This window comes from Rhincodon typus, chromosome 10 (assembly GCF_021869965.1).
Source record: "Rhincodon typus isolate 14 chromosome 10, sRhiTyp1.1, whole genome shotgun sequence".
NCBI lineage: Eukaryota > Metazoa > Chordata > Chondrichthyes > Orectolobiformes > Rhincodontidae > Rhincodon > Rhincodon typus.
The window spans coordinates 43,466,040-43,491,409 of record NC_063341.1 but is presented as its reverse complement, the minus strand read 5'-3'; the positions used below and the strand labels follow the sequence as shown (position 1 = coordinate 43,491,409).

Below are 25,370 nucleotides of genomic sequence, written 5' to 3'. Positions count from 1 at the left end.
CACTGTTTGCTGTGATGGGATACAAACACCTGTCCACAGAACGCTAGTTTGGGGCTTACTGTATTGCTGGACCAGTGACATTACCACGACACCACTGCATCAGAGGCAAAGCTTTAGTTAGCGAGGATAATGCATACTGTCCCAAATGCCAAATCTTCCATTTGTCACATCATCAATGTGAACCTGAGATAGAGAAAGGTATGCAATTTAAAAAACTCAGCAAGAAAACCTTTAAACAGCCATTCTGAGAAACAGTAGCTAACCAGATGGACAGAATCAGGGGATGCATGGTTGTTGGACATAGATCATGCTGCAACCTGTTCCATATCTTGAAGTTGAGAATCCCCTTAAGTACAATTAGCCCAACTTGTTGCAATCTTTTTGTCCTCATGAGAAAATTAAAATGTACAGGAAATGACCAGCTAGTCCATGAAGCCTATTCCATAAAATGATACCTGTTAGAAAATTTGATTCACAAAACTCTCATACCATCAACTCTAAATGATGCAAAAAAAGAAGCTTTCAGGGAAAAAGTGTCCGTACAACTCTGTAAAACACCATTAGGTAAGCATATCTGATTCAGGAAATCACATTGACCACATTAACTGATATTGCAGCTAATTTTATATGCTATGATAGCTGCCTGAGCCAGGACTTGCCCCAAACTGTCTTTTAAAGGCATGCAGCCAATAAGCATTTTTCCAAATGTACCTTATTCTGTAGGCTCATTATCCTCTAGGAAAATAATCTTATGATTTATAGCCTAATTCCATTCTTTGGCAATTTAGAAGCATGACCTCTCATCTCTCCTATCTTTCCTCACTGAAATAGCATGGCAACGTTAAAAGCTTGTTTCCCTAATTATTTTAAATATCACTCCTTGAACGTCGACACGACTTTTTTTAAAAAATCCATCTAGGTAATTAAGATTTTTCAGATTGGTACAATTATCGTGTTTCTCCACTAAATCTTTCCCAATGCCTCTGAATCACTTAGTGCAGTGACCAAAAATGGGCTCAATTTTCTAAGCAAAGCCTAACCACAGTCAAGTTGTTTGGGTAAAATAGCATGTTTTAATAATACTAAATCATACTGCAAGTGAAATTCAATATCCTGTCTGCTACTGATAACTCCACACAGCACTGATTGTAAACCTTAAGAGAATTGTGCTATATAACATCAAGGGCTTCCATGTTTCAACAGATTTGAATTCCATACCTTCTAGGGTGGAAGTACAATTAATAGTGGTCCTCCCAAGTGCACAACTATCAGGTCCTCTGCAGGACACAGCAGACAATATTCGGAAACCTTGGAATGGATTATACTTGTAGTACTTCCCAATTCTCTAAGTAATGGAATTACTGAAACAAAGACAGAAATTGCTGGAGAAACTCAGCAAATCTAGCAGCATCTGTGAAGAGAAAGCAGAGTTGATGATTTGAGTTCAGTTTCTCTTCACGGAAAGCATTAACTTATATCTATTATCGCAGCCCACCTTCACATTTTGCCCATACGTTTCCTGCTTCATATATGACCACAAGGACAAACGACTTTTTCTTGAAATTGTGAGAAATATATCACATAATAGTTTAAGGCTTCTTATTGTTATTCGTCTACATATGTTTAAAATCACTGCTCTAGGAGTCTTGTGGCATTGTGATCTCTGGGTAAACATTCCAAATGTCCTGGAGACTGCATCATAGCACATCTGAACAGGCTGATCAAATATTGTTAAAAATCACAGTCCTTGAAATGGTATATTAATAAATTCTACCATCCTAGATCATGGCTAATCATCTAACTCAATGCCATTTTCATGGGATATCTCTATATCCCTTTTTAGCATTATTAATAATTATTAGTTCATAAATTTCTGTCTTGAACATACTCAATGACTAAGCTTCCACTGCTCTGGGATTGAGAATTCCAAAGATTCACTAGCCTTTTAGTTCTAAGAACTCAGTAGTTCAGTCCAAAACAGCTTGCCCATAATTCTGACATTGCATACCCTTGTTCTAGACATCCCAAGCCAGAGGAAACACAGTTTCTGCATTCACCCTTAAAGAATTACGTTTCAGAATTACAGAGAAAATGAGACACAAGAGACATGGAGGCATGGAGGCACAGTGGCTCAGTGGTGAGCACTGATGCCTCACAGCGCCAGGAACTCGGATTTGATTCCAACCTTGGGCGACTGTCTGTGTGGAATTTGCACATTTTCCCCGTGTCTGCGTGGGTTTCTGCTGGGTGCTCTGGTTTTCTCCCACAGTCCAAAGGTGTGCAGGCTGGGTGGATTAGCCATGCTAAATTCCTATAATGTTCAGGGATCTGTAGATTAGATGTGTTAGTCATGGGAAATGCAAGGTTACAGGGAAAGCGTAGGGGGATGGATGTGGGTGGGATGCTCTTCAGAGGGTCGGTGTGGACTTGTTGGGCCAAAGGGCTTATTTCCACACTGTAGGGATTCTATGATATGAGGAGGTCCTCTTTTCTAAGGAGGGTTTAGTGAATGAATAAGTCTTTTAAATGAGTCATTGCATGCAGTGAACTCCGACCTTCATGTCCAATATCAACCTGCATTTAAATAGTGTGTTTAATGTAGCAAATATGTGACAAAGTATTTCATGAAAGTGTAATCAAGCAAAAACTGATACCCAAAGAAGGAGACATTAGCAGAAGTGAACAAAAGCTTGCTTAACAAAAAAGTCTTGAAGAACATCTTGAAGCTAACTGAGGTATGGAGGTGGAGAGCATTAGTGAAGAAATTTCAGAAATTAAGGCCTAGAAGATGTATTTATAATGGCATTATTAACACCCTGCCCTCCCCCACACAAACAAAGAAAAATATCTGTCAAGCATATGCAATGTTAATTTATATTCCTGAGATAAAATATTCCATCTAGGAGGAAAACAACACAAGGTCATGCCTGCACTTTACCACAGGTGAAGAAAGATTAAGAAATGTCAATGAGTAAATCTGATGTGACGGCCGAAAGAATCAGAGTTGAAAAAAAAACGAGACCGAGTGAACCTAATTTGGTTATTGGGACGCCTAGCAAACAATACAAATACTGAATATTCATTTCACCACTTGCACCGAGGAAGCAAAAAAAAAGATGTAAACCAATTATTTTAATCATAAATTCCGACCTACATCCTACATTTCTGTTTTGAACAAGGTTTGATGCAAACGATACACTTACTTCTAACAAAAAGCCAAAAAGACAATTATTTTAATACGAAGTAAAATGCTAATAAATAAGACAATGAACATCTTACCTATGCTAGTGTCTGCATCAGGTTTCTTCATTAACGCCGGGTTCCGGATAGTCTCAAAAATAAAGATGTAAAGAAATAATTTTTTTTTGAAATTTGACAACATTTGTCCAAGAGGAACTGGAAAGGCGTTAAAATGTCATTTGGCGGAAGAAACAGCAGATATCCCTCAACCCCAGGAAAATGAGCCAAGCAAGTTGCGACCCATGGCACGTTCCCACGGCCCTGGAACCTAGACACAGTCAGCCCCGCGCCTTGGCGCACCTGCCCCTTTTGTGACATACAGACCAAAGTCTCGCGACGTTTTGCAGGTTGACACCTGGATGGCACGTGGCATCCAGGGTGTTACAGAAAGAACAAGAATCCAAGAGTGTTTGGAAACGTGGCATTTTCTGCAATGATGACTTTGGAAATGCAGGGCATTGTTCTGCATCTCCCATTAAAACAGTTGGGCACTTTTAAAATGATCTTAGACAGGGGTGTTAACTCTGGGTCAGCCATAAGTGTTTATTCGTTCTTAGGTGGGGTGGTCAATCTTACCCCAAATATATCATGAATGCTGCAAGCAGTGTACCTTAGCAAGCAGTGGGCTTTTCAGCTAAGATGGAGTCCTACTAATTCATCATTCTTTGCTCTTGTATGCAGTCTTTTGTGTATTGCCTTTTCTCATTCCCTGTTTCTCCATTTTTACATTCGCAAAATACCATAGTATTTTCAATTTGATTTCGGTCAGCTGGGTATCTAGTACAGGGAAAGTTATACTTAATCATATACAAAGCCACGTTTTGGGGGAATCCAAGTAGGTAGAGTTCCAGGTATCTACATTGGAATTACTACCCTAAAATCATAATGATATGATCTGTTTTCCTAAGTTGAGCAGCTAAATCTTAGGAGCCCCACATGCTTTGGATGGTTCTACTTTAATTTTACCAGCTAAAACAATGTGGTTTATCTTTAAAGAGCGTGTTCTTACTATCCTTGTCCACTCTACATGCCCATGGCATACAATGCTATGTAGAGCCATGTACAGTACTTGCATGGTTCCTTTGCACAGGTTTGATCCAGGAATAGGAATGACAAGTTTGTGAGTTGTATTGTCCTAACACCCTGAGTTTGAGGCTGACAAAGAATATCCGTGCATCAGTTTCCAGCACCAAGGTAGGTTTGTTCAAGGGCTTAGCCTGGTTGCACCGACAAATTATGCCAGCAGTGGCCAATTACAAGGATTGGATCTGCTCGAGCTGCCGAGCTAAAGGCACTGCCTAATACTGATTGTAAAAAATTCAGCCTCCAGTAATAATACCCTTGCAATATACTTACTTGCTGGTCCACTATCAGCTCTGCTCTAGAATCTCATGAATCTCAATGGCACATGTAACTAGTGCTAATATAAACAAATAACATGCTGCAAGTACTCAGCAGCTCAGGCAGTATCTGTGGAAAGAGAAAAATTAATGTTTTAGTTTGGCGACCTTCCATTAGGAATCATTTTTTGACCTTTTCCTCAATCATAAAGACAGAAGTAAGGATATTCACAGATGAATTCACAGTGCTCAAAACCATTCATAATTCCACTTATTAATTAAACAGTTTGTGTCTGTATGTATCAAGACCTGGAGAACATTCAGGCTCGAGCTGATGCATGGCAAGTAAAATTTGTGACACACAACTGTTAAGTAATGGTTATCTCCAGTCAGAAATTGAATTTAAATCTAATTACCTCTCAATGACATTCAATGGGATTATCATTGCTGAATCCACCACCATTAAAATCCTGTAGGTCACTATTAACCAGAAGCTTAATTGGAACGGTCATGAATATTTGCCGTTTTTTATTCTTCATGGGATGCTGGCCAACATTTGTTGACAATCTCGTTGACCTTGAGAAGGTGGTGATGGGCTGCCTTTTGCTGTAGATTGACCCAAAATGCTATTTGGCAGTTCCACGATTTTGGTCCAGCGACACTGAAGGAACAGTGATATATTTCCAAGTCAAGATGGTGAAACTTGCGGGTGGTTATGTTCTCATGCATGTGCAGTCTTTATCCCTCTAAAATGGTAGTCATCATGGGTTTGGAAGGTGCTATCTAAGGACCCGTAAGAATATATCAGAGGCTCCTTATTCTGCAGCAAACATTCCATCTCCTGACTCCCTAAACTATTTCCAATATGTGCAAAGCAGAGTGATGGATATGTCAGTGCAGCTCCAAAATCAATCAAGAAGTTTGATTTGATCGAGGACAAAACAGTCTGCTTAATTTGCATCCCATCTACCACCTATGCACTCACTTGACCCATCAAAGATGCATCTTACTTATTGTTTGTACAATCTGCAAGATATACGATGGCAGTTCATTAAGACTTCTTCAAAAGTGGCGAAATCTGAAAAGAACAAAGACAGCCAGTGCCTTGGAATCCCACCTGCTGTGAGCTTTGCTCAGACACCATTCTGATTTGGAACTATATCACTGTTCTTTCACTATCAGTGGGTCAGAGTTCAGCAACTCCCTTACTAATGGCACTGTGAGACTACTCACACCGACATCTCACAGTTTGCAGAAAGTCGAGAAGGTGGCTCACTCAAATAATCATAAGGTCAATTAGAGATAAGTAATAAATGCTGGCTTCAGCGATGCACACCCACAAATAAATATTTAAAAATGATTGACTTAATTTCAATTTCCATCACCTAGCCTAAAACATCTCTTGTTTATTGACACTTGAGGCTCACAAAGCATTTGTTTCCATAGCTGGTTTTCCATGGAACCCTGTTGCTAGAGGGTGTAGCTTGAGGGATACAACTCTGCATTGAGAATAGCTGACTCTCTCATTTTTACCACCTGCCACAGAAATGTCAGAGCCTGGGTGGAGTGTATAAATCTAACAGCGCACTAGCAAGAAAGGTCAGAGTGGGGAAAATTGTTTAAAAAATGGAGTTAAAGATTCTTTATCTAAATGCATGCTTCATTTATATGATGCAAATTAGGAGTACTTGATCTGCTCCACTGTTCATTTGATTGATCTGATTTCTTATTCCTATCTACCCTCATAATCTTTCTGCTTCTTCCTCAATAAGAATCTATTTACCTCGATAAAATATCAAAACCTCTGGTTCCACTACATTTTGAGGAAGAGAATTCCAAATATGTGAGAAAACAATTCTCATCTCTGTCTTTAATGGGCATCCCCTGGTTTTTAAACAGTGACCCCTAGTTCCAGATTCTCCCACAAGAGGAAACGTCCTTTTCATGTCCATCCAGTCCCTCAGGCTCCTGTATGTTTCAATTGGGTCACTTCTCACTCTTCTAAATTCCAGAGGATACAAACTTACCATGTCCAATCATTCACTGTGAAGTATTCCACTTATTTCGGATATTAGTCTAGTAAGCGTTCTTTCAACTGCTTCCAACATATTCTTCCTTAAATAAGGAGATTTATACTGTATACAGTACTCCAGATGTGGTCCAACCAATATCCAGTATAACTGAAGCATAACCTCCTTATTTTTGTATTCAATTTCTCTTGTAATAAATAACATTAGATTAGCTTTTCAAATTACCTGCTGTGTGCATGTACCAATATTTTATTGGGGAGGTGATAGCCTAGTGGTATTGTCACCGGACTGTAATCCAGAGACCCAGCCAATTGCAGCTGGTGGAATTTGAATTCAATATAAAACTGGAATTAAGAGCCTAATAGCTAAAATAAAACCACTGTTGATTGTGGCAAAAACCCATCCGGCTCACTGGTGTCTTCTAGGGAAGGAAACTGTCATCTTTACATGGTCTGGCCTACATATGACTCGAGACCCACAGCAATGAGGTTGATTCTTAACTGCCTTATGGGCAATTAGGGATGGACAATAAATGCTGGCCTAGACAGCGACACCTTCATCCTGTGAATGAATAAACAGAAAAAACTCTTGTAATTCATGTTTGAGGACACCCAGATCCCTCTGCATCTCAGACTCCGAAAACTCTCACCATTTAGATACATAACTTATAAAGTTTTTTTCCTGGCAAAATAGGTCATTGCTCAGTCATTTAATCTATCTATATTCCTTAGCTGCCTCCTTATGTCCTTTTCACAATGTATATTCCTATCTATTCATGTCATTAATACATTTAGAAACAACATCTTTCTCCCTTTGTCTAAGTCATTTAGTTATAAATTGGAAAAGGGGTGAAGCCCATCTCCAGATTCCTCTGGCAAACCACTTGTTCCACCTTGCCAACCAGAAAATGGCCTATTTATGCTTACTGTACTCTCTGTTTTCAGTTAGTGAATCTTCTATACATGCCATATGTTACCCTCTATACCATTTTTATTTTCTGGATTTAATTTTCACGTGGTTCCTCATAAAATACTTCCTGAAAATCAGCACAGTATATTCACCAGGTGCCCTTTATCCACAGCACATGTTCCTTCTTCAAAGGAATTCTAGAAATACAATTTTCCATTTACAAAATGATGTTGACTCTGCTTAATTACCTTGAATTTTTATAAGTGCTCCATTATAACTTACTTAATAATAACCTTTAATTTTCTTCCAAGTCATACAGTTTGATTTTAAACAGCACAGGTTTTCATTTAAGCTTCCCACTCACTAAAACTTTATCCTTCGTCAAAATGCTGAAGGCCTTTTTCTGTACTGTGGACCTCTATAGCCCGATGCCCTGTCAGAGGCAGACCTTGTCACGAGCAGGATTATCATTAAAATATAATAATTTTATTCCAATGATTTCCATGGAATTCTTATGGCTTAGTGGTATTTGAGGAAGAAGAGGATACCCTCTAAGTTATTAAAATCATGACACAGTGGGGTCAGGCGGAGCAGAAGTGCTCTTTTGAGAGCCTTGAGGTAATTCTGCCTTTACTAGTTTGGGTTAATTACCTTCTACGCACAAAAAAGCCCTAATGAATCACTGTTTCTTACCTTGGTGCTGGTGAACAGTCTGTGGGCCTGGAAATTTAACTTGCCTGAAGTTTTTCCAATTCTTGGTGTGCAGATAGGTTTAAATAAGGGAGGGGTGATGGCATATTTCCAATGCCACTTGATAAGTAAGGAAGAGGTCCAAGCTAATACTCTGTGTTTTGTTACCACTTTAACAGTGATATCCCTTTAGGAGCTCAACACGCAGATGAACCAAGTACCTGGATACCATCACATGACTAGAAGCCATAGTCTTTTTCCATTGTTACACTCAAGACAAAAGATGTCTAGAGATTACTCCACATTGTCTATACTAACTTAGTTGTAGATAAATCCACTAGAAATCATCAAGTCAGTGGAATTCATATATCTTATTTGTGATACACATAGATAACACAACAATCATTATATGATGGCAGAAGTGGGATTATCTGTTTAAAAAATAAAAGCAGAATAAAGGAAGTGGTGATACAGCTTGAAGACCACAACAAGAAAAATGGGAAAAGATGCAAAGGAATTCCCAAAGTCAGAAATTCTCAAATGCAGAATGTGGAAGCAAATAAATACAGAAAATAAAACAGAACATAGCTTTCTTCACAAACTATGACCACCTTTGATCTGGATGAAGGTGGACATGCAGCCAGCTCATTTAAAACCATACCATCTGAAGGAAAACTTAAAAAGGGCCATTAGGAGTCAGCCCTGGCTGGACCCAAAAAAAGCATGTCTTAATTCAAACTACAACAAAAATAAGCAACAAAAACAAAGTTGCTGGAAAAACTCAGCAGGTCTGGCAACATCTGTGGAGGAGAAAACAGAGTTAACGTTTCGGGTCCGATGACCCTTCCTCAGAAATCTTTGTTCCAGCAACTTTGTTTTTGTTCCTGATTTACAGCATCTGCAGTTCTTTTGGTTTTTAACAAAAATAAGCAGTAAGTTACAATTGAGAAAATGCCAAATCAACAGAAAAAGCCCGAAAGCAAGCTATAAGCCAAACATAGAAAAGGAACATTAGATACGATGCTGAAGACACACAAGGATAACATAGAATGAGAAGAAAAAATAAAAAGCAGAGACTACAATAGAAACACTGCTGAAGGCATATTGAGTCATATAGAATAGAAACAGGTCCTTTGGCCCACCGTGAACATGCTGGCCAACAAACACCAAACTACACAAATCCCATTTACCTTCACTTGGTCCATAGCCTACTATGTCCCAGCATGTAAGTACTCATCCAGATGCTTCTTAAATGCTGCGTGCATACTTGCTTCCACTATCCTCTCAGGCAGCACATTCCATTAACCTATCACCCTCTGGGTGAAACTTCTTTTCTCGGATCTCCTCGAAACCACTTGCTCCGTACCTTAAACATACACCCTCTGGTATTAGACAGGTCTGCCACGGGAAGAGATTCTCATGATGTACACTGTCTACGCCTCTCATAATTTTGTACATCTCAATCAGATACCCCCTCAGCGTCCTCTGCTCCAAGGAAAACAAACTCAGCCTATCCAGTCTGTCCTCATGACTGAGAAGTTTATCCCAGGCAACATCCTGGTCAATCTCCTCACACCATTTCCTGTGTAATCACATCCTTCTGAGAGTATGGTGACCAGGACTGCACACAGTATTCCATTTGTGATTTAACCAATGTTTGACGAAGTTGTAACAAGACTTCCTTGCTTCTATATCATACAGCCCAGGGAATGAAGGCAAGCATCTTGTATGCCTTCTTCAAAACATTATATACTTATGCTGATGTCTTCAGGAATCGATGGGGCTTGTACACCAGTGTTCCTTTGTTCCTCAGTACTCCCTAGGTGCCTACCATTCATTGTGCATATCCTTCCCTTATTAGACCTTCCAAAATGAACCACCTCACACTTAATGGGAGAAAATTCCACGTGCTACTGTTCTGCCAAATTTACCACCTGACCAATTTCAGACCATCCTACTCATTAGTTTCATCTGCAAACTTACTAATTAAACCTTCTACATTCACATCTAAGTTGTTAAGGTATGGACCAAGGGCAATAGCACTGATGCCTGTGGTTTAACACTGGTCACAAGCTCCAATTATAAAAGTAACCCCCCACATCACCCTTTGCTTCCTATTTGTAAATCAATTTCGGATTCAGTTTGCCACTTGTTTTGGATCCCATGGGCTCTTACCTTTTGGGCCAGTCTTCTATGTGGGACCTTGCCAAAGACCTTACTGAAGTCCATGTAAACCCTCATCAAAATATTTAGTCAACTTTTTAAAAAACTCAATTATATTTGTCAGACAGGATCTCCCTCTAACAAATCCGTATTAGCTATCCTTGATCACTCCCTACTTTTCCAAATATTGATTAATCCTGTCCTTCAGAATTTTCCCAATAATTTCCTTATCACTGACATCAGACTAACAGGTTTGTAATTACCCTAACTATCCCTGCTGCCTTCTTGAATAAGGGAACCACGTTAACAGTCCTACAGCCATCTGGCACTTCACCTGTGGCTAGTGAAGTATTAAATATCTCTTGTCAGGTCCCCACCAATCACCTCCCTTACCTCTTATAGCAACCTGGGATACAGTTCATCAGGCCCTGGAGATTTATGCACATGTATGCCTGCTAAAACATCTAATACCTAACGTGTTCTAGAGCCCCACCATTCGAATTGATAGCCCCAGCTACAATGGCTTCCTCCTCGGTGAATACAGGTGAGAAGTATTCAGTTAAAACCTCACCCACATCCACTGGCTCCATGCATAGGTTTCCCTTTTGATCTCTGATAGGCCACGCTCTTTCCCTGGTAATCCTCCCATTCTTAACATACTTATAAAAAGCCTTGGGTTTTCTTTTGTTCACTTATGGGACGTGAACATTACTGGCTGGCCAGCATTTATTACCTGGCCCGAGTAGCCCTTGAGGTGGTGGTGAGCTGCCTTGTTGAACCGCTGCAGTCCACATGCTGTAGGGTGACGCTCAATGCCCTTATGGAGGGCATTTTCCTTGATCTCATCTGCCAAAGATATTTCATGGTCCCTCTTTGCCCTCCTAATTTCGCCTTTAAGAAACCTCCTGTGCTCTCTATACTTTTGGAGCATATCCCATCTTAATGCACTGATATATGCTTCCTTCATTTTCTTTATCCAACTCTCGATATCCCTGGACTTGCTACCTTTGACCTTCACTCTTAGAGGAACATGCTGACCCTGAATTCCCATTCTACTACTTGTAAAAGACGCCAATTTCCAAATGTAGACTTATCTGCAAGTAGTTGTTCCCAGTCAATGTTTGCCAGGTCTTGTAATAGTCATAGAGTCATATAGCCTGTAATATCACCTGGAACAGGTCCTTCGGCCCAACTCGTTCATGCTGACAAGGTTTTCTAAGCTGAACTAGTCCCATTCACTTGTGTTTGGTCCATATCCCTCCAAACTTTTCCTTTCCATGTACCTGTCCAAATGTTTTTCAAATGTTGTAATTGTACTCACTTTTACAACTTCCTCTGGCAACTTGTCTCATAAATGCACCACCCTATGTGTGAAAAGGTTGCCCCTCAGTTCCCTTTAAATCTTTCCCATATCACCTTAAACCTATGCTCTCTCGTTTTGGAATCCTCTACCCTGGAGTAAAGATCTTGGCTTTTCACCTTATCTATGCCCCTCATAATTTAACAAACTTCTATAAGGTCACTCCCCTCAGTCTCCTACACTCTGGGATCAAAAATCCCAGTCTATCCAGCCTCCCCTTAAAACTCAAACCTTTCAGTCTCAGTAACTTCCTTATCAATCTTTTTTGCATCCTTTCCAGTTTAATAACATCTTCCTATAGCAGGGTAACCAGAACTGTACACAGTACTCTAAACGTGGCCTTACCAATGTCTGTGCAGCTGTAACATGACGTCCCAAACCCTGTTGTCAGTGCTCTGACTGATGAAGACAAGTGTGTCAAACACCTTCTTCACCATCTTGTCTACCTGTGATGCCACTTTCAAGTAACTATACAGCTGCACTCCTGGGTCTCTTTGTTCAGCAATAGTACCCAAGAGCCTACCATTAACAGTGTAAGTCCTGTTTGTCTTACCAAAATGCAATAGCTCGCACTTATCTGAATTAAACTTCATCCACCATTCTTTGAGCCACTGGTCCAGTTGATCAAGTTCCCATTGTACTCCAAGATAACCTTCTTCAAAGTCCACTACACCACCAAATTTGGTGTCATCCACAAACTTACTAAGCATGCCTCCTCCTATATTGTCACCCAAATTATTTATCTAAATGATGAACAACAGTGCACCGATCCTTGTGGTATACCACTGGTCTGAACAACTCTCCACCACCACCCTCTACCTTCTACATCAAACCAATATTATATCCAATATGGTATCCGATTGGTTAGCTCTCCCTAGATCGCATGTGATCGAACCTTACTAACCAGTCTACCACTCTGCCTTATTACATTTTCTTGGGCACTGCTTCAAAGAATTCAATCAAATTTATGAGACACCATTTCCCACACACAAAGTCATGCTGATTATCCTTAATTAGTCCTTGCCTTTCCAAATGCAGGGAGATCCTGTCTCTCAGATTCCCCTCCGACAACCTCCCTACATTAGGCTCACCAGTCTGTCATTCTCTGGTTTTTCCTTGCAGCCTTTCTTAAATAATGGCACATTAGCCACCCTTCTGTCTTTCAGAACTGCACCCGTGGCTGTCAATGATACAAATATCTCTGCTTGGAGCCTCGCAATTTTTTCCCTAGCTGCCCACAATGTCTGGGATACGCTTGATCAGGTCCCAGGAATTTATCTACCTTTATGTGTTTTACTATCTCCAGTACCTCCTCTTCTGAAATGTAAACTTTTTTCAAGGCATCACTATTTATTTCCCTGAGCTCCCAAGCTTCCATGTCTTTCTTCATGGTAAATACCGACGAGAAATATACATTTAGTATCTCACCTATCTCCCGTGGCTCCACACATTGATGACCTTGTTGATCATTAAAGGACCCTATTGTCTCCCTAGTTACTCTTTTGCCCTTAATGTACTTGTAGATTCTTGTTGGATTCTCCTTTACCTAATCTGCCAAAGCTATCTCATGTCTCCTTTTTGTCCTCCTGGCTTCCCTCTCAAGTGTACTCCTACACCTTCGATATTTCTCAAGGGATTCACTTGAACTCAGCTGTCTCTACCTGACATATGCTTCCTTCTAGAGCCTAAAAATCTCAAGTCATCCAGTCCCTATTTCTGTCAGCCTTTCCTTTCATACTAACAGGAACATGTTGGCTTTGAAAGCCTCCCACTTGCCAGAAATCCCTTTACCTGCGAACAGCCTCCCTAATCAACTTTTGAAAGATTCTAATACCATCCAAATTTGTCTTGCCCCAATTTAGAACTTTAACTTGTGGATCAGACCTATCCTTTTCCATAACTATTTTAAAACTAATAGAATTATGGTCACTGGTCCCAAAGTGCTCCCCAACTAAAACCTCAGTCACTTGCTCTGCCTTATTTTCCAAGAGGAGGTTGAGTTTTGCCCACTCTCTAATATTAATTAAGAAAGTTTTCCTGAACACACTTAACAAGTTCTTCCCAATCCAAGCTCTTCACACTATGGCTGTCTCTGTCTATGTTTGGAAAGTTAAAAACCCCTACTATTACAAGCCTACTATTTTTATAGTTTTCTGCAATCTCTCTACATATTTGCTGAATTCCCTGCTGACTATTGGGGGCTCCATAGTATCCCATTAAAGTGGTCATCCCCTTCTTATTTCTCAGTTCCAACATTTAGCATCAATGGACAATCTCTCAACAATATCCTCTCTAAGTACTGCCGTGATGTTTTCCCTCATCAAAAATGCCAGTCTCCCTCCTCTCTTGCCGCCATTCTATCCACCCTACAGCATCTGTATCCCGGAACACTGAGCTGCCAGTCCTGCCCCTCCCTCAGCCATGTTTCTGGAATAGCTTTGATATCCCAGTCCCATACTCCCATCCATGCCCTGAGTTCATTTACCTTAGCTGTCAGGCCTCTTGCATTGAAGTAAGTGCACTTTAATTCATCAGCCTTCCTTTGTTCCCTGCCATGCTCTTGCCTGCCTGGTCTATTTAACCTATTCTAGTTAACTTCTGCACGAACCTTCTCTTTTGTCTCACTACTGTTTAGGGTCTTACAACCTCTTGCCAGAGTAGTTTAAACCCTCCCGAGTTGCTCTAGCAAATCTCCATGTAGGGATATTGCTCCCTCTCCAATTCAGGTGCAACCTGTCCCTCTTGTACAGGTCACCTCTGCCCCAGAAGTGATCCCAATGATCTAAAAATCTGAATCCCTGCACCACCTCCTCAGCTACTTATTCATCTGTCCTATCCTTCTGTTCCTACTCTCACTAGCACGTGGCAGTGGCACTAATCCAAAGATTGCTATTGTTGAGATCCTGCTTTTTAACATCCTGTCTAACTCTCTATATTCACTCTGCAGAACCTCATTCTTTTCTACCTGTCTACTGGTATTGAAATTGCCACGTCCCAATTTAGATACAACTTTAACACTATCCTTACTCTTTTCCATAATGACTTTGAAATTACAGTGTTACCATCACTATCACAAAATGCTCGCCCACAGAAACTTCAACCACTTGACTGGCCTTATTCCATAGGATTAGGTCTAGCACTCCCCATCTCCAGTCAGGCTATCTACATTCTGGAAGCTGTCCTGGATGAACTTTAAAAATTCCACCCCATCTAATCCTTTCAGACTAGGGTAATCCCAGATAACGTTAGTGAAGTTGAGATTCCCTCCATTATAACTCTGTTTCTCTTGCACCTTTCCATGATTTTCCTACATATCTGCTGCTCTATATCCCTCTGACAGTTAAGAGGCCTGTAGTATAACCCAGATGGTAATTGCCCCTTTTTTTATTTTTAGGTTTTACCCAAATGGCCTCATTTGAAGACCCTTCTTGGACGTCCTTCTTCATTACTGCAGTGTTGGTTTCTTTTATCAATAATGCAATGCCCCCACCTCTTTTACATACCCTCTATCATTTCTGAAACTTCTATACCCTGGAATGTTGAGCTGCCAGTTCTGTCCTTCCTTCAACCATGTTTCAGTGATTGCAATAATATTATATTCCCATGCTGTAAGTTCATCTGTCTTACCAGACAAGCTCGTTGTATTAAAATAGTTACAATTTTGCTTTGTGGATCTCCCATGTGCATTATCCTGCCTGGATTGACTCTGCCCCTTCCTCTCAACATTAATGATCTGGACGCAGGAATTGAGGGCAATGTTTGCAGATTACAAAAAGATTGGAGGGACAGGTAGTATTGAGGAAGCAGGGAAGTTGCAGAAGGACTTGGACTGGTGAGGAGAATTGACAAGGAAGTAGCAGATAGAATACAATGTGGTAAAGTGTAGAGGTTATGCACTTTGGTAGGAAGAAGAGAGGCGTAGACTATTTTCTAAACAGGGAATGGCTTCGGAAATCTGAAGCAACAAGGGACTTGGGAGTCCTAGTTCAGGATTCTGTTATGTTTAACAAGCAAGTTGGCAAGTTAGGAAGGCAAATGCAATGTTTGCATTCATTTCAAGGAAGTTAAGAAGGGAAATAAAATGTTCCCATTAATTTCGAGGGTTAGAATACAAGAGCAGAGATGTACAGCTGAGCTGTATAAGGTGCTGATCAGACCGTATTTGAAATATTGTGAGCAGTTTTGGGCCCTGTATCTAAGGAAGGATGTGTTGGCATTGGAGGGGGTCCAGAGGAGATTTACAAAAATGATCTCTAGGATGAAGGGCATGTCATATGAGAAGTGGTTGAGGACTCTAGGTCTGTTCTCGAGGAGTTCAGAAGGATGAGGGGCGGGATCTCATTGAAACCTTACAGAATACTGAGAGGCCATCAACTTGACAGTTTCTGCTTTCCTCTGAGAGGCCATCCCCTGCAGAAGTATCCAAAATGGTATATTTGTTTGAGAGAGGAATGACCACAACAGGGGACTCCTGCACTGCCAGCCCAGACTTCCTGGTGGCCACCCAACACTTTTCTGCCTGTGTAGCCCTTACTTGGGGTGTGACCAGTCACTAAACATGCTATCCATGACATCCCTCAGCAGCATGGACGCTCCATTATGAGTCCATCCGCAGTTCCAGCTGCTCCACGTGGTCAATGAGGAGCTGCAGCTGAACACACGTCTTGCATATGTGGCCCCTTGGATACTAAAATATCCATTCACATCAACAGCATCTGAAAAGACCAAAGAATAGCAGCAGGATAGATGTCAAATACTCCAGCATGAATTGGAAGACCAAGGTCAAACCTTTTGTTTAAAAAGAATGTAGCTTTGTTTCATAGACTAATCAGTTGCAGCACCAGTTAAAATTCTGTGAAAATATTGAAAGCAGTTGCAAATGAGGGAATACACATAATCATTATTTCTGTCTTATCTGAAGAGGATCAGAAAGCTCCAGCAAACAAATGAAAAGTACTAGAAAATCACCTGCACGCAATAATCTATTTTAGAATTCATTGCTTGGAACAGATGTCCACCAGGCTGCACCCACAAGACAATTTTTTTAGGTGCCACAACAAGGGCAATAATTTCAATATTTCATACTGAACTATCAGAACATATATTGGTGTTTGTGATTGCCTACCTATCAAAGCATTCCAAAAGACTTGCTTGAAAAATAGATAGGTCACAGCACTGATTCATTGATGATAGATAGTAGAAAATATGAAGCCATTACAGCCATACAAGGGCATCTATACAAGCACTAGCTGCAGTCATCAGTACCGGCACCGTAACCAGGATACACAAAACAAGCTGTGTGGTAAGTCCAGTCTATTGTGCTTTGTGAATCTGCCCTGCATTCCAAGATTTATGCAAGGTGGGCAGCATGATAGGACACTGGGCCTGCCAATGCAAGAAATCTGCCTCCTAATCCACAGCCAGAGGGTACAACAAGAAGTGGAATAGTGGTAATGTCACTCGACTAATGATCCTAAACCTGAGGCTAATGTTCCGAGGTCATGAGATTGAATTCTACCATGACAGATGGTGAAATTTGAATTCAATTATTAAAAAAACAAACAAAATTCTAGTCTAATTGCAACAATGTAATCACTGATGATTATTGTAATAACCAATCTAGGTCACTAATGTACGGGGTTGTTGACTTGCTCGCTGAGCTGGCTTGTTTTCGTTCAGACGTTTTGTCACCATGTTAGGTAACATCATCAGTGAGGCCTCCGATGAAGGAATGTTGTTCTACTCCATTTGGAATTTATACTGTCTGGTCCATTATGGTAAGTAGCATCATTTCCGGTTTTGATCTGTGTGGGTTTGAATGTGGGGTCCAATTCTATGTGTTTGTTCACCATAAAGATCAGCTTAGGAGAATGAATAGCTATTTCAGTGGCACTTCAAGACACCACATTGTTCTCTGGCCAACTTCTGTCTCAGGCTTATTGCAGCAAGCAGTGCCAGGGATGTTAGATCAATTTTTGGCTCTCTGTTTATTGGTTGTAGAATCCGTCCTGACCCAGGCAAAGTCAAACATGTGAGACACATGCCTATCCCACAAGATAAAGACCTACAAAGATATCTGGCATTCTTCAAATATTTGGCACCACAAATTTGGATTATTTTGACAAAGCATCATCAATGAAAGATCTCTTAAAGAGGTACCATAAATATGGCAGGAGGACTGATAACCATTGTTCCAGTCTCTCAAATAGTCAGCAGAAAACTGTACTCCACATTACAAGACTCAAAGAAGAAGACAATCCTGGAAAATGACACTTTGCAGAAAGAGTTAGGAGCATGCATCATGCAAAATGACAAACCGATTACATTTGGATCCAAAAGTCTACTTCAAGTACCATCCAATTTTTCCATTACAGAGCATGAAACACTTGTTTAGATATTTGGATTACAGGATTCCACATAAACCTAAATAAAAACTGAAAGCACTGTGGTTGTTGGAAATCAGAAACAAAAACAGAAATCGCTGGAAAAGCTCAGCAGGTCTGAGAACACCTGTGGTGAGAAATCGGAGTTAATGATTCAGCTCCAGTAACCCTTCCTCAAGATGGATAGTGGCGAGGAAAAAATTGTTTTTTTGTGCAGAAGATAGCGTGGGGGAGGGGTAAGGAGTAAACAATAGGTGGAGATAGAGCCCAAAGAGAGACAAGAACAGTTGGATAAACAATGGAGTGGATAATGATCACCCTAGGAGATTGAATAGATACTAATAGGGACTACTGGTGGCTCGTGGTTGCATGTAGTAGCAGACCATGTGATAACAAGGGATAGTAAGAACTGCTGATGCTGGAGTCTGAGATAACACAGTGTAGAGCTGGAAGAATATCCTTCTACAGAAAAGGGTCCTGACCCGAAATGTCAGCTTTCCTGCTCCTTTGATGCTGCCTGACCTGCTGTGTTCCTCCAGCTGTGCACTGTGTTATCTTTGACTCCAGCATCGGCAGTTCTTACTATCTCTGAGTGAGTTATAACCCCACCTCAAAGCCTCTTCTAGGGATGCCTACCTTGAAGAAGTTAGCTTCCTCCCTCTGGAAAGACCTCAGTGGATCTCTCTCCCACTGCAACCCTCTGGTAATCTCTTCGACCCTGAAACTGCTCGACCACATACTGAAAGCCACATTGCCTTTCTCAGTACTTGCTTACGGAACCGGATCATCTCAAATGGACTGCAATCTACATTCAGGCCATCCTAATTTGACCCTGTCCGCGACCATCTCTACATACAGAACATTCAGATCCTCCAAAAACGGTTTGCTCTGGCCCCATTTCTGAAGAAGGGTCCCGACCCGAAATGTCAGCATTCCTGCTCCTCTGGTGCTGCCTGACCTGCTGTGTTCCTCCAGCTGTACACTGTGTTATCATGTGCTAACAAGGCCTGGTTGTGTGGGGTTTGGGGTAAGGACATGGGAGAAGGTGCCTCAAACCCTAAAATTGGTGAACTCAATATTGAGTCCAGAAGGCTGTAGAGTTTCTAAATAGAAAATGAGGCATTGTTCTTCCAGCTTGTGCTGTGCTTCACTGGAGCACTGCAGCATGCCTGAGACAGAGATGTTGGCCAGGGAACCAGGTGGTGTGTTTAATAATTCAACAATTTACAATTACTGCATTCACTCTAAAATCCCATGTTTGAGAAAGATACCTTATAAAATGCAAGTTTTTAAAATTGCATTTCCACTACTGGGAAGTTTTCAATGATAAAAAATGAAAAAAATCAAAAATCAGAACTTTTATTTTTATTGAAGACTTCAGTAGAGATTGGGGTCTTCAACAGTTGAGAGCATGATGAAAAGTAGAAAATGAGGCATCAATTAGTCCTTTAGCTACATCCATGAATTTTGGCACCTTCCTGCAGATGTACCTCTTGATAATTCCAAGGATTTTGCAATACCTGCATTTTGAGGTACTGACTGGAGAGCAAACAGCTAGATTGGGACTTGCCTCCTATTCTGCATGCATTCTGTGGTGATACCAGCTGACACTAAAAGGTAGCAGCAAATTTCACTCAGCTTTCTCGACTATTATTTCAAATTGGGGCAGAATGCAGGAAAAAAATCAAGGTCTTAAAGTCAGAGAAGGTGTCATACAGTGCTTTTGGAGTGTGCACTTTGAGCACAGCATGCAGTTTTAGTCATCAAGTCACAACAGAAACAATCAAACCCTGGACTGAATACTGGAAAATGTAAAACTATTGGATTTTTATTTGTTTTGTTGGCTGTCAGTAGTTTTATTCCAATAATCACTTCTACCTAAGCCATACAATTAAACTGATTTTACTTCAGTGATTTACATATATTTTAAAGCTACAATAGCAGCACTTAAACCTCATTTTCACTATCAGTAAACACATATCTAACTGTAGTAGTTTTGCTACATGGTTCCTTATCATCTGCACAGTACCAATCACTTGAACCACCTGCCATTGATGGGATTTGTGAATCAAAATGAACAATCTCCTGTGAATCAAGACCAGAACTGCTTGTTTCAGAATTTTCAACCGAAGCGAAGGAAGGTTCCACATCTGTTGAGTCATTTCCACCATGCAGAAAACCACATTTATTTTTGAAACCAATTCTGGAATATTGTTCAGAATCTGATGGAGAATTATTTTGGCAAGCAGATTCATTTGTGTTTTCTTCTACATTGCTACTGTGACTCAAATCATCAGTCTGGGACTTATCCAGAAGTATTGAAATCTTCACAGACTTTACATCATCACTATTTGCAAAATAACTCTGCATTAAGTTTATAAGTGCCTCACTTGGCATTGAGCTAATTACTGAGCATTCAGAATTGTTAACAAAATCATCTGCAATTTCTGAACTCATAGAAATTTGTGAAGATGACTCCGATCTTGGTGTTGAAATGTCAGATGGTAAACTAAACAAATATTCTTGGTAAGAACTCTGAGAAGAGGAAGTGCTGTCTAATAAATCATCACATGTCATAATTTCAGCTGGAGTTTTGCTCTGTATCATTGGAAGATTTGACAAAACTTCTTCAACTTTGTTTGGGCATGAAGCAATGCTGATAGGTTTGGTGTCTTCTGATGGCACTCTAGAAGCTAAAACACAAAAAACATTTTAAGAATATACTATACCTGAAGTCTAGCTATGTCCTGTTTCTGAATGTTAATGATTAAGATCCAATAATTATCATTTTTAAGTATATATTTTAGTTCAAATTAAATACAAACAAAATTATTGACAAACTTCAGAATATAATTTCAATATAAATACCAGTAATGATTAAAAGCATCAAGAGTGAGAAGACTGAAAGTATAAATTATACTGTTAATGTATGTTCTGTGGTAATGTCAAAATAAATGTGACATGATCAAATGTTACAAAGAAACGGTGTTAAGATTAACAAAATCCAGTTGTTGCTTTCATATACTTAATGGTAATGGAGTGAATGACATAGAAAATTGACTTGTCTAGTAATGAAAGACCAGGTTGCAGGGCATAAAATGATTGCACCTATTAATGCTGACTCAGAGGGCACGCAGTATATACACTGCCTAATACATATCCTAATACAGTCTTCTGGCCAGCACCTTCCAATACATTCATGAATGGATATTGGATTTCTCTAAAACTAGTTAAAAGAGTCAGTATAATAAGTCTTCAGGATAAAGGCAATCTTCAGTTCTTCTTAAATGACTGTAAAAACATTAAGAAAGGATTCATGGTTCTGTTATTTCCTTGGAAACCCTAACAGAGGGTCATTTTCTCCTTCAGAGGTATTAACGTAGGATATAATGGTAAGAGGTTGGAGAGGATATTAATATCAGGAATTTAGCACCCTGGACATGGATCCATTGTCGAGTAAGTTCAAAGGCTTCACTTGAACTAAGTTTGCTCAAGGGTTGCAACAATCTAATATTCTCTGTCATCATCGCCTGACTGAAGCCTCTCATCCTTGCTACAATTCTAGCAAATTCCAGCTGCAAGCTATCTAAGGTTGTCCTTAAAAACACAGAAAATGCATGAGCCACTAACAACAAGGAGTATGGTTATAGCAAATAGCACAGCTACAATAGGTATTATTTATGGTTCCTTAACTTTTTACATTTTTCATTTTCCATTGTGATAAATTTTAATTGCTTTCATCAGCCACTTCTCCCTCCGTTCTCCTTTCAAATTAAAAGCTAATTCTTATCTTTCTTTTCATTTCAGATGCTGAAAATGTCGAAGAGCCTGTGTCGAGAAGAGAAGACCAGCCATCCTGAAGATTCAATCACTCAGCATGTCCATACCAAGTGGTAGCTCAGAGATTAATACCACAGTGCCTCCAGAGCATTGGTATGTGATGAATTATGCAGGGCAACTATGCAGGAGATAGTGCAGAGACTATGACAGCATAGGCGCCAGCTAGCCAGACGGCAGAACTGTACAGTAGCTCGAGGATAGAGAACTCATGTTGACTTTGAGGGCCAAGGCTATTGAATGGTTGATGGGAATATAGAATAAAATAATTGCTCACCAGAAATTTATGCTCATGGTTTAGTGCATAGAATAATTTACCTTCAACTAGTGTTGGGGCTTCACCCAGGGAATGGTGAGCCCTCTGATAATCTTAGAGATAAGATCAGTTCCATGAACATGAAAAGATGCCCACCGCTAAGCTGGCACTTCTAACATCTTCCAGAATGGCTCACATGGTTACCACAGGACTTCAAATTGCCGTTTTCTTAGTTTTGGGGGCTGATGCTGATAGGGGCTTCCAGAAGTTTACATCTCTTCTGCATTGTGCTCTTAAGCAGAGTCACTGACAATGCAGTGCCAGGAGAGGGGTTGAGACTCCATGGGAGATGCAACTACTCCCCTCTTCTGAGAATGTCAGCCTGCTTTAACCTCGACTATTCATACCCCTGTTAACGTCAAATAGCCAGCTGGGCCAGAATTCCCTGGATCATGTTGAGATCCCGCAGTTTCCCTGTAGGCCCAGATTTTTTAGATGTCGCCCACTAGCATCTCATTAGCATTCTCACTCAAAATACATCTTCCCCTCCTAAGATTAAAACACCAGGAAAACACTTTGTTGGAGTACTAGATGAGTTAATAAGCAAGAAGACAGTCGAAAAGGTATAACACAAGAGTGAACCTTAAACTTTCCTATTACATATTATACACAAATGGAAAGGAGTTGCATGAATTTTTACCTGGATTTCGTGTTGGTATTAATATTTGTAATGAAGTGAAGGAAAAACCCATAAGATTGTACTGAAGGAAAGCAATTAGCTGGTTGTAGCAAGGACTGTCAGTAGTTTAAGAATGGTGGGGAGCTCATACAAAGCATTCCTTTAGGAATTTTTGTCATCTAGGACAAGGACTGGCAAATGTTGCCCTGCTCTTCATGCCACATTTCTTGCTCTTTGCACTTCTTGCTGACCAAGTGACGGTAAGACTTGATTTCATATTATCTCAAAGTTGTATTGCATATTACACAAAACCACAAATCTGGAAAAATGAGGGCTTGTGTTCTAAATCTCCTCCTAAAGGGTTCATGTAGTGAAGACATCAATTGAACGGATTAATCATCTGGTCAATGATTTTTCTGGTGATGATTAATTCCTAGTGTATTTTGATTTTGGTTCTAGGCTTGGATAGCTAACTGGAATCATGAGCCAATCAGAATAAATGAATCTGGAACCTGAGGATATAAGTAGAATGAAGGCAGCTCAGAGTACTGTTGGAATTGTCAAAACTCTACTGGAATCAGAATTGGCAGCATGGTGGCTCAGTGGTTAGCACTGCTGCCTCACAGTGCCAGGGACCCAGATTTGATTCCATCCTCGGGCCACTGTCTGTGGAATTTATATGTGCATGGGTTTCCTCCCACATCCGAAGATGTGCAGGTTAGGTGTATTGGCCATGCTAAATTGCCCATAGTGTCCAGGAATGTGTAGGCTCGGTGGATTAGCCATGGGAAATGCAGGGTGACAGAGACAGGTGGGGAGAGGGTGTTGGGATGCTCTTTGGAATGTCCCTGTGGACTCGATCAGCCAAATGGTCTGCTTTCATACTGAATCAAGGATGTGGATGAATATTGACAAGGTGGAATCTTTTTCTATTGTATGGACTGTGTTTTTACATTTTTTTGTTTTTAAAACATGTCAATTGCAATGAGAAAGAACTGCTTTTTAAAAACAGGGGTTTATCAGGACAATTTCACAGCGAGTAATTTGATACCCATTGCAACCTCCGAATTGTGTGGCTGTGGGTTCCTGCAATGTGCAAATGATCAGGAGCTGAGGTGTGAAGCTGACTGGTTCTCACTTAACTGAGTAGGTTGGAACTGGAAACAATTTACAGAGACATAGACACAGAGAGACACATTGAGGTGTATCTTCCCCAGAAACTATTAGTTTTCTGCAGTACAAGTTTCAGCTTAAGCTTGAAGAAAATGAGTTACCTTTCCTGTAGCAGTTGCTGTGAGCTGCGACTTTTGAATTGATAAATCAGAGAGATTTTCTGCGTGAATCAGTCGATCTGTAATTCTTACAAACCAGTGTAAGATTCCAGAGAAAATCAACTGAACACCAAAACCTAATTAAGTGCAGAATGATCATTGCAACTTTGGAACTGGGAAGCAAAGTGAATTGCCTTTCCAGTTTTTCCACCTCTGCCAATAACCTTGATTCTCTATTTGTTTGTACGCATTAGGGGGCATTTATAAGGGGTTAGAATTTTAGTTAGTACTATTATATGCGTGTTTATAACTGTTTATCCATAGCTATAGTCTCGTTACTTGTGATCAATAATGATTATTCCTTAGCATAGAAGGCTGGTCTGTATTTTCTGTCAACCTTGGTATGAAAGTCAGGTAAACTGGGGTATTATATAGTTTTTTAAAATTGGGGTTTTCAAAACTCTTTAATATTTACTACTGTAGTGATTGTAATGACGTCAGCCAGGTGGAACTCATTGAATATGAGTTCCCTTATTGGGACTGTTAATCTGGTCCAAACAGGGAGCCCTGGCAGACAGATAAGAACAGGACTGTCAGACATCCTGTTCATTCTGAAAGTTGGCTCCGAGGGAGCTGAATCAGTGTCAAGGGCTCTCCACATGTAAATAAACGGTGACTGGTGACGGGATACCGCCCTCTGTGCAGTTATTTCAACAATGACTCTAGGAATAGCAGGGCTCAATTTATAGCATGGTACTCCAGTAAGTTGTAACAAAATTTGTGGGTGTGTGGTGAAATTTTGGATTGGATTGGTTTTGAATGGGATGCCAACTGCAATTGGAGATAGTTGGAACTGCCATTGCTGGAGTCTGAGATAACAAGGTGTAGAGCTGGATGAACACAGCAGGCCAGGCAGCATCAGAGGAGCAGGAAAGCTGACGTTTCCGGTCTGGACCCTTCTTCAGCTCTCCACCTTGTTATCTCTTCCAATTGCAATTGGATTGGTTTAGAAATAAAGGCAATGATTATTTCGATATTGAGAAATAATGTAGACAAAGAAAACCATGAGGTTCAGTACTGCCCTTACGGCGTGGTGCTGAAACTAGCAAAGGATTTCCTACAGGTGGCAGAATTGTAGCAAGCAGTCTTAGAATAATTTCAAAACCTAGGTCGGTTGATTCAGTAGATAAACTGGAAGTAACATTGCCTGAC

General features: G+C 40.4%; 1 protein-coding gene across 1 annotated transcript in view; it reads right to left on the bottom strand.

Moving 5' to 3' along the window:
• The window catches only part of LOC125484279, a 41,367-nt gene extending 37,832 nt beyond the window's left edge, over window positions 1–3,535 (bottom strand). Inside the window, exon 1 of the mRNA XM_048602357.1 lies at window positions 3,280–3,535. Within this exon, the coding sequence (XP_048458314.1) occupies window positions 3,280–3,382 (103 nt within the window). The 5' untranslated portion in view covers window positions 3,383–3,535. The remainder of the gene's footprint in view (window positions 1–3,279) is intronic.
• Between the last annotated feature and the right edge of the window lie 21,835 nt (window positions 3,536–25,370).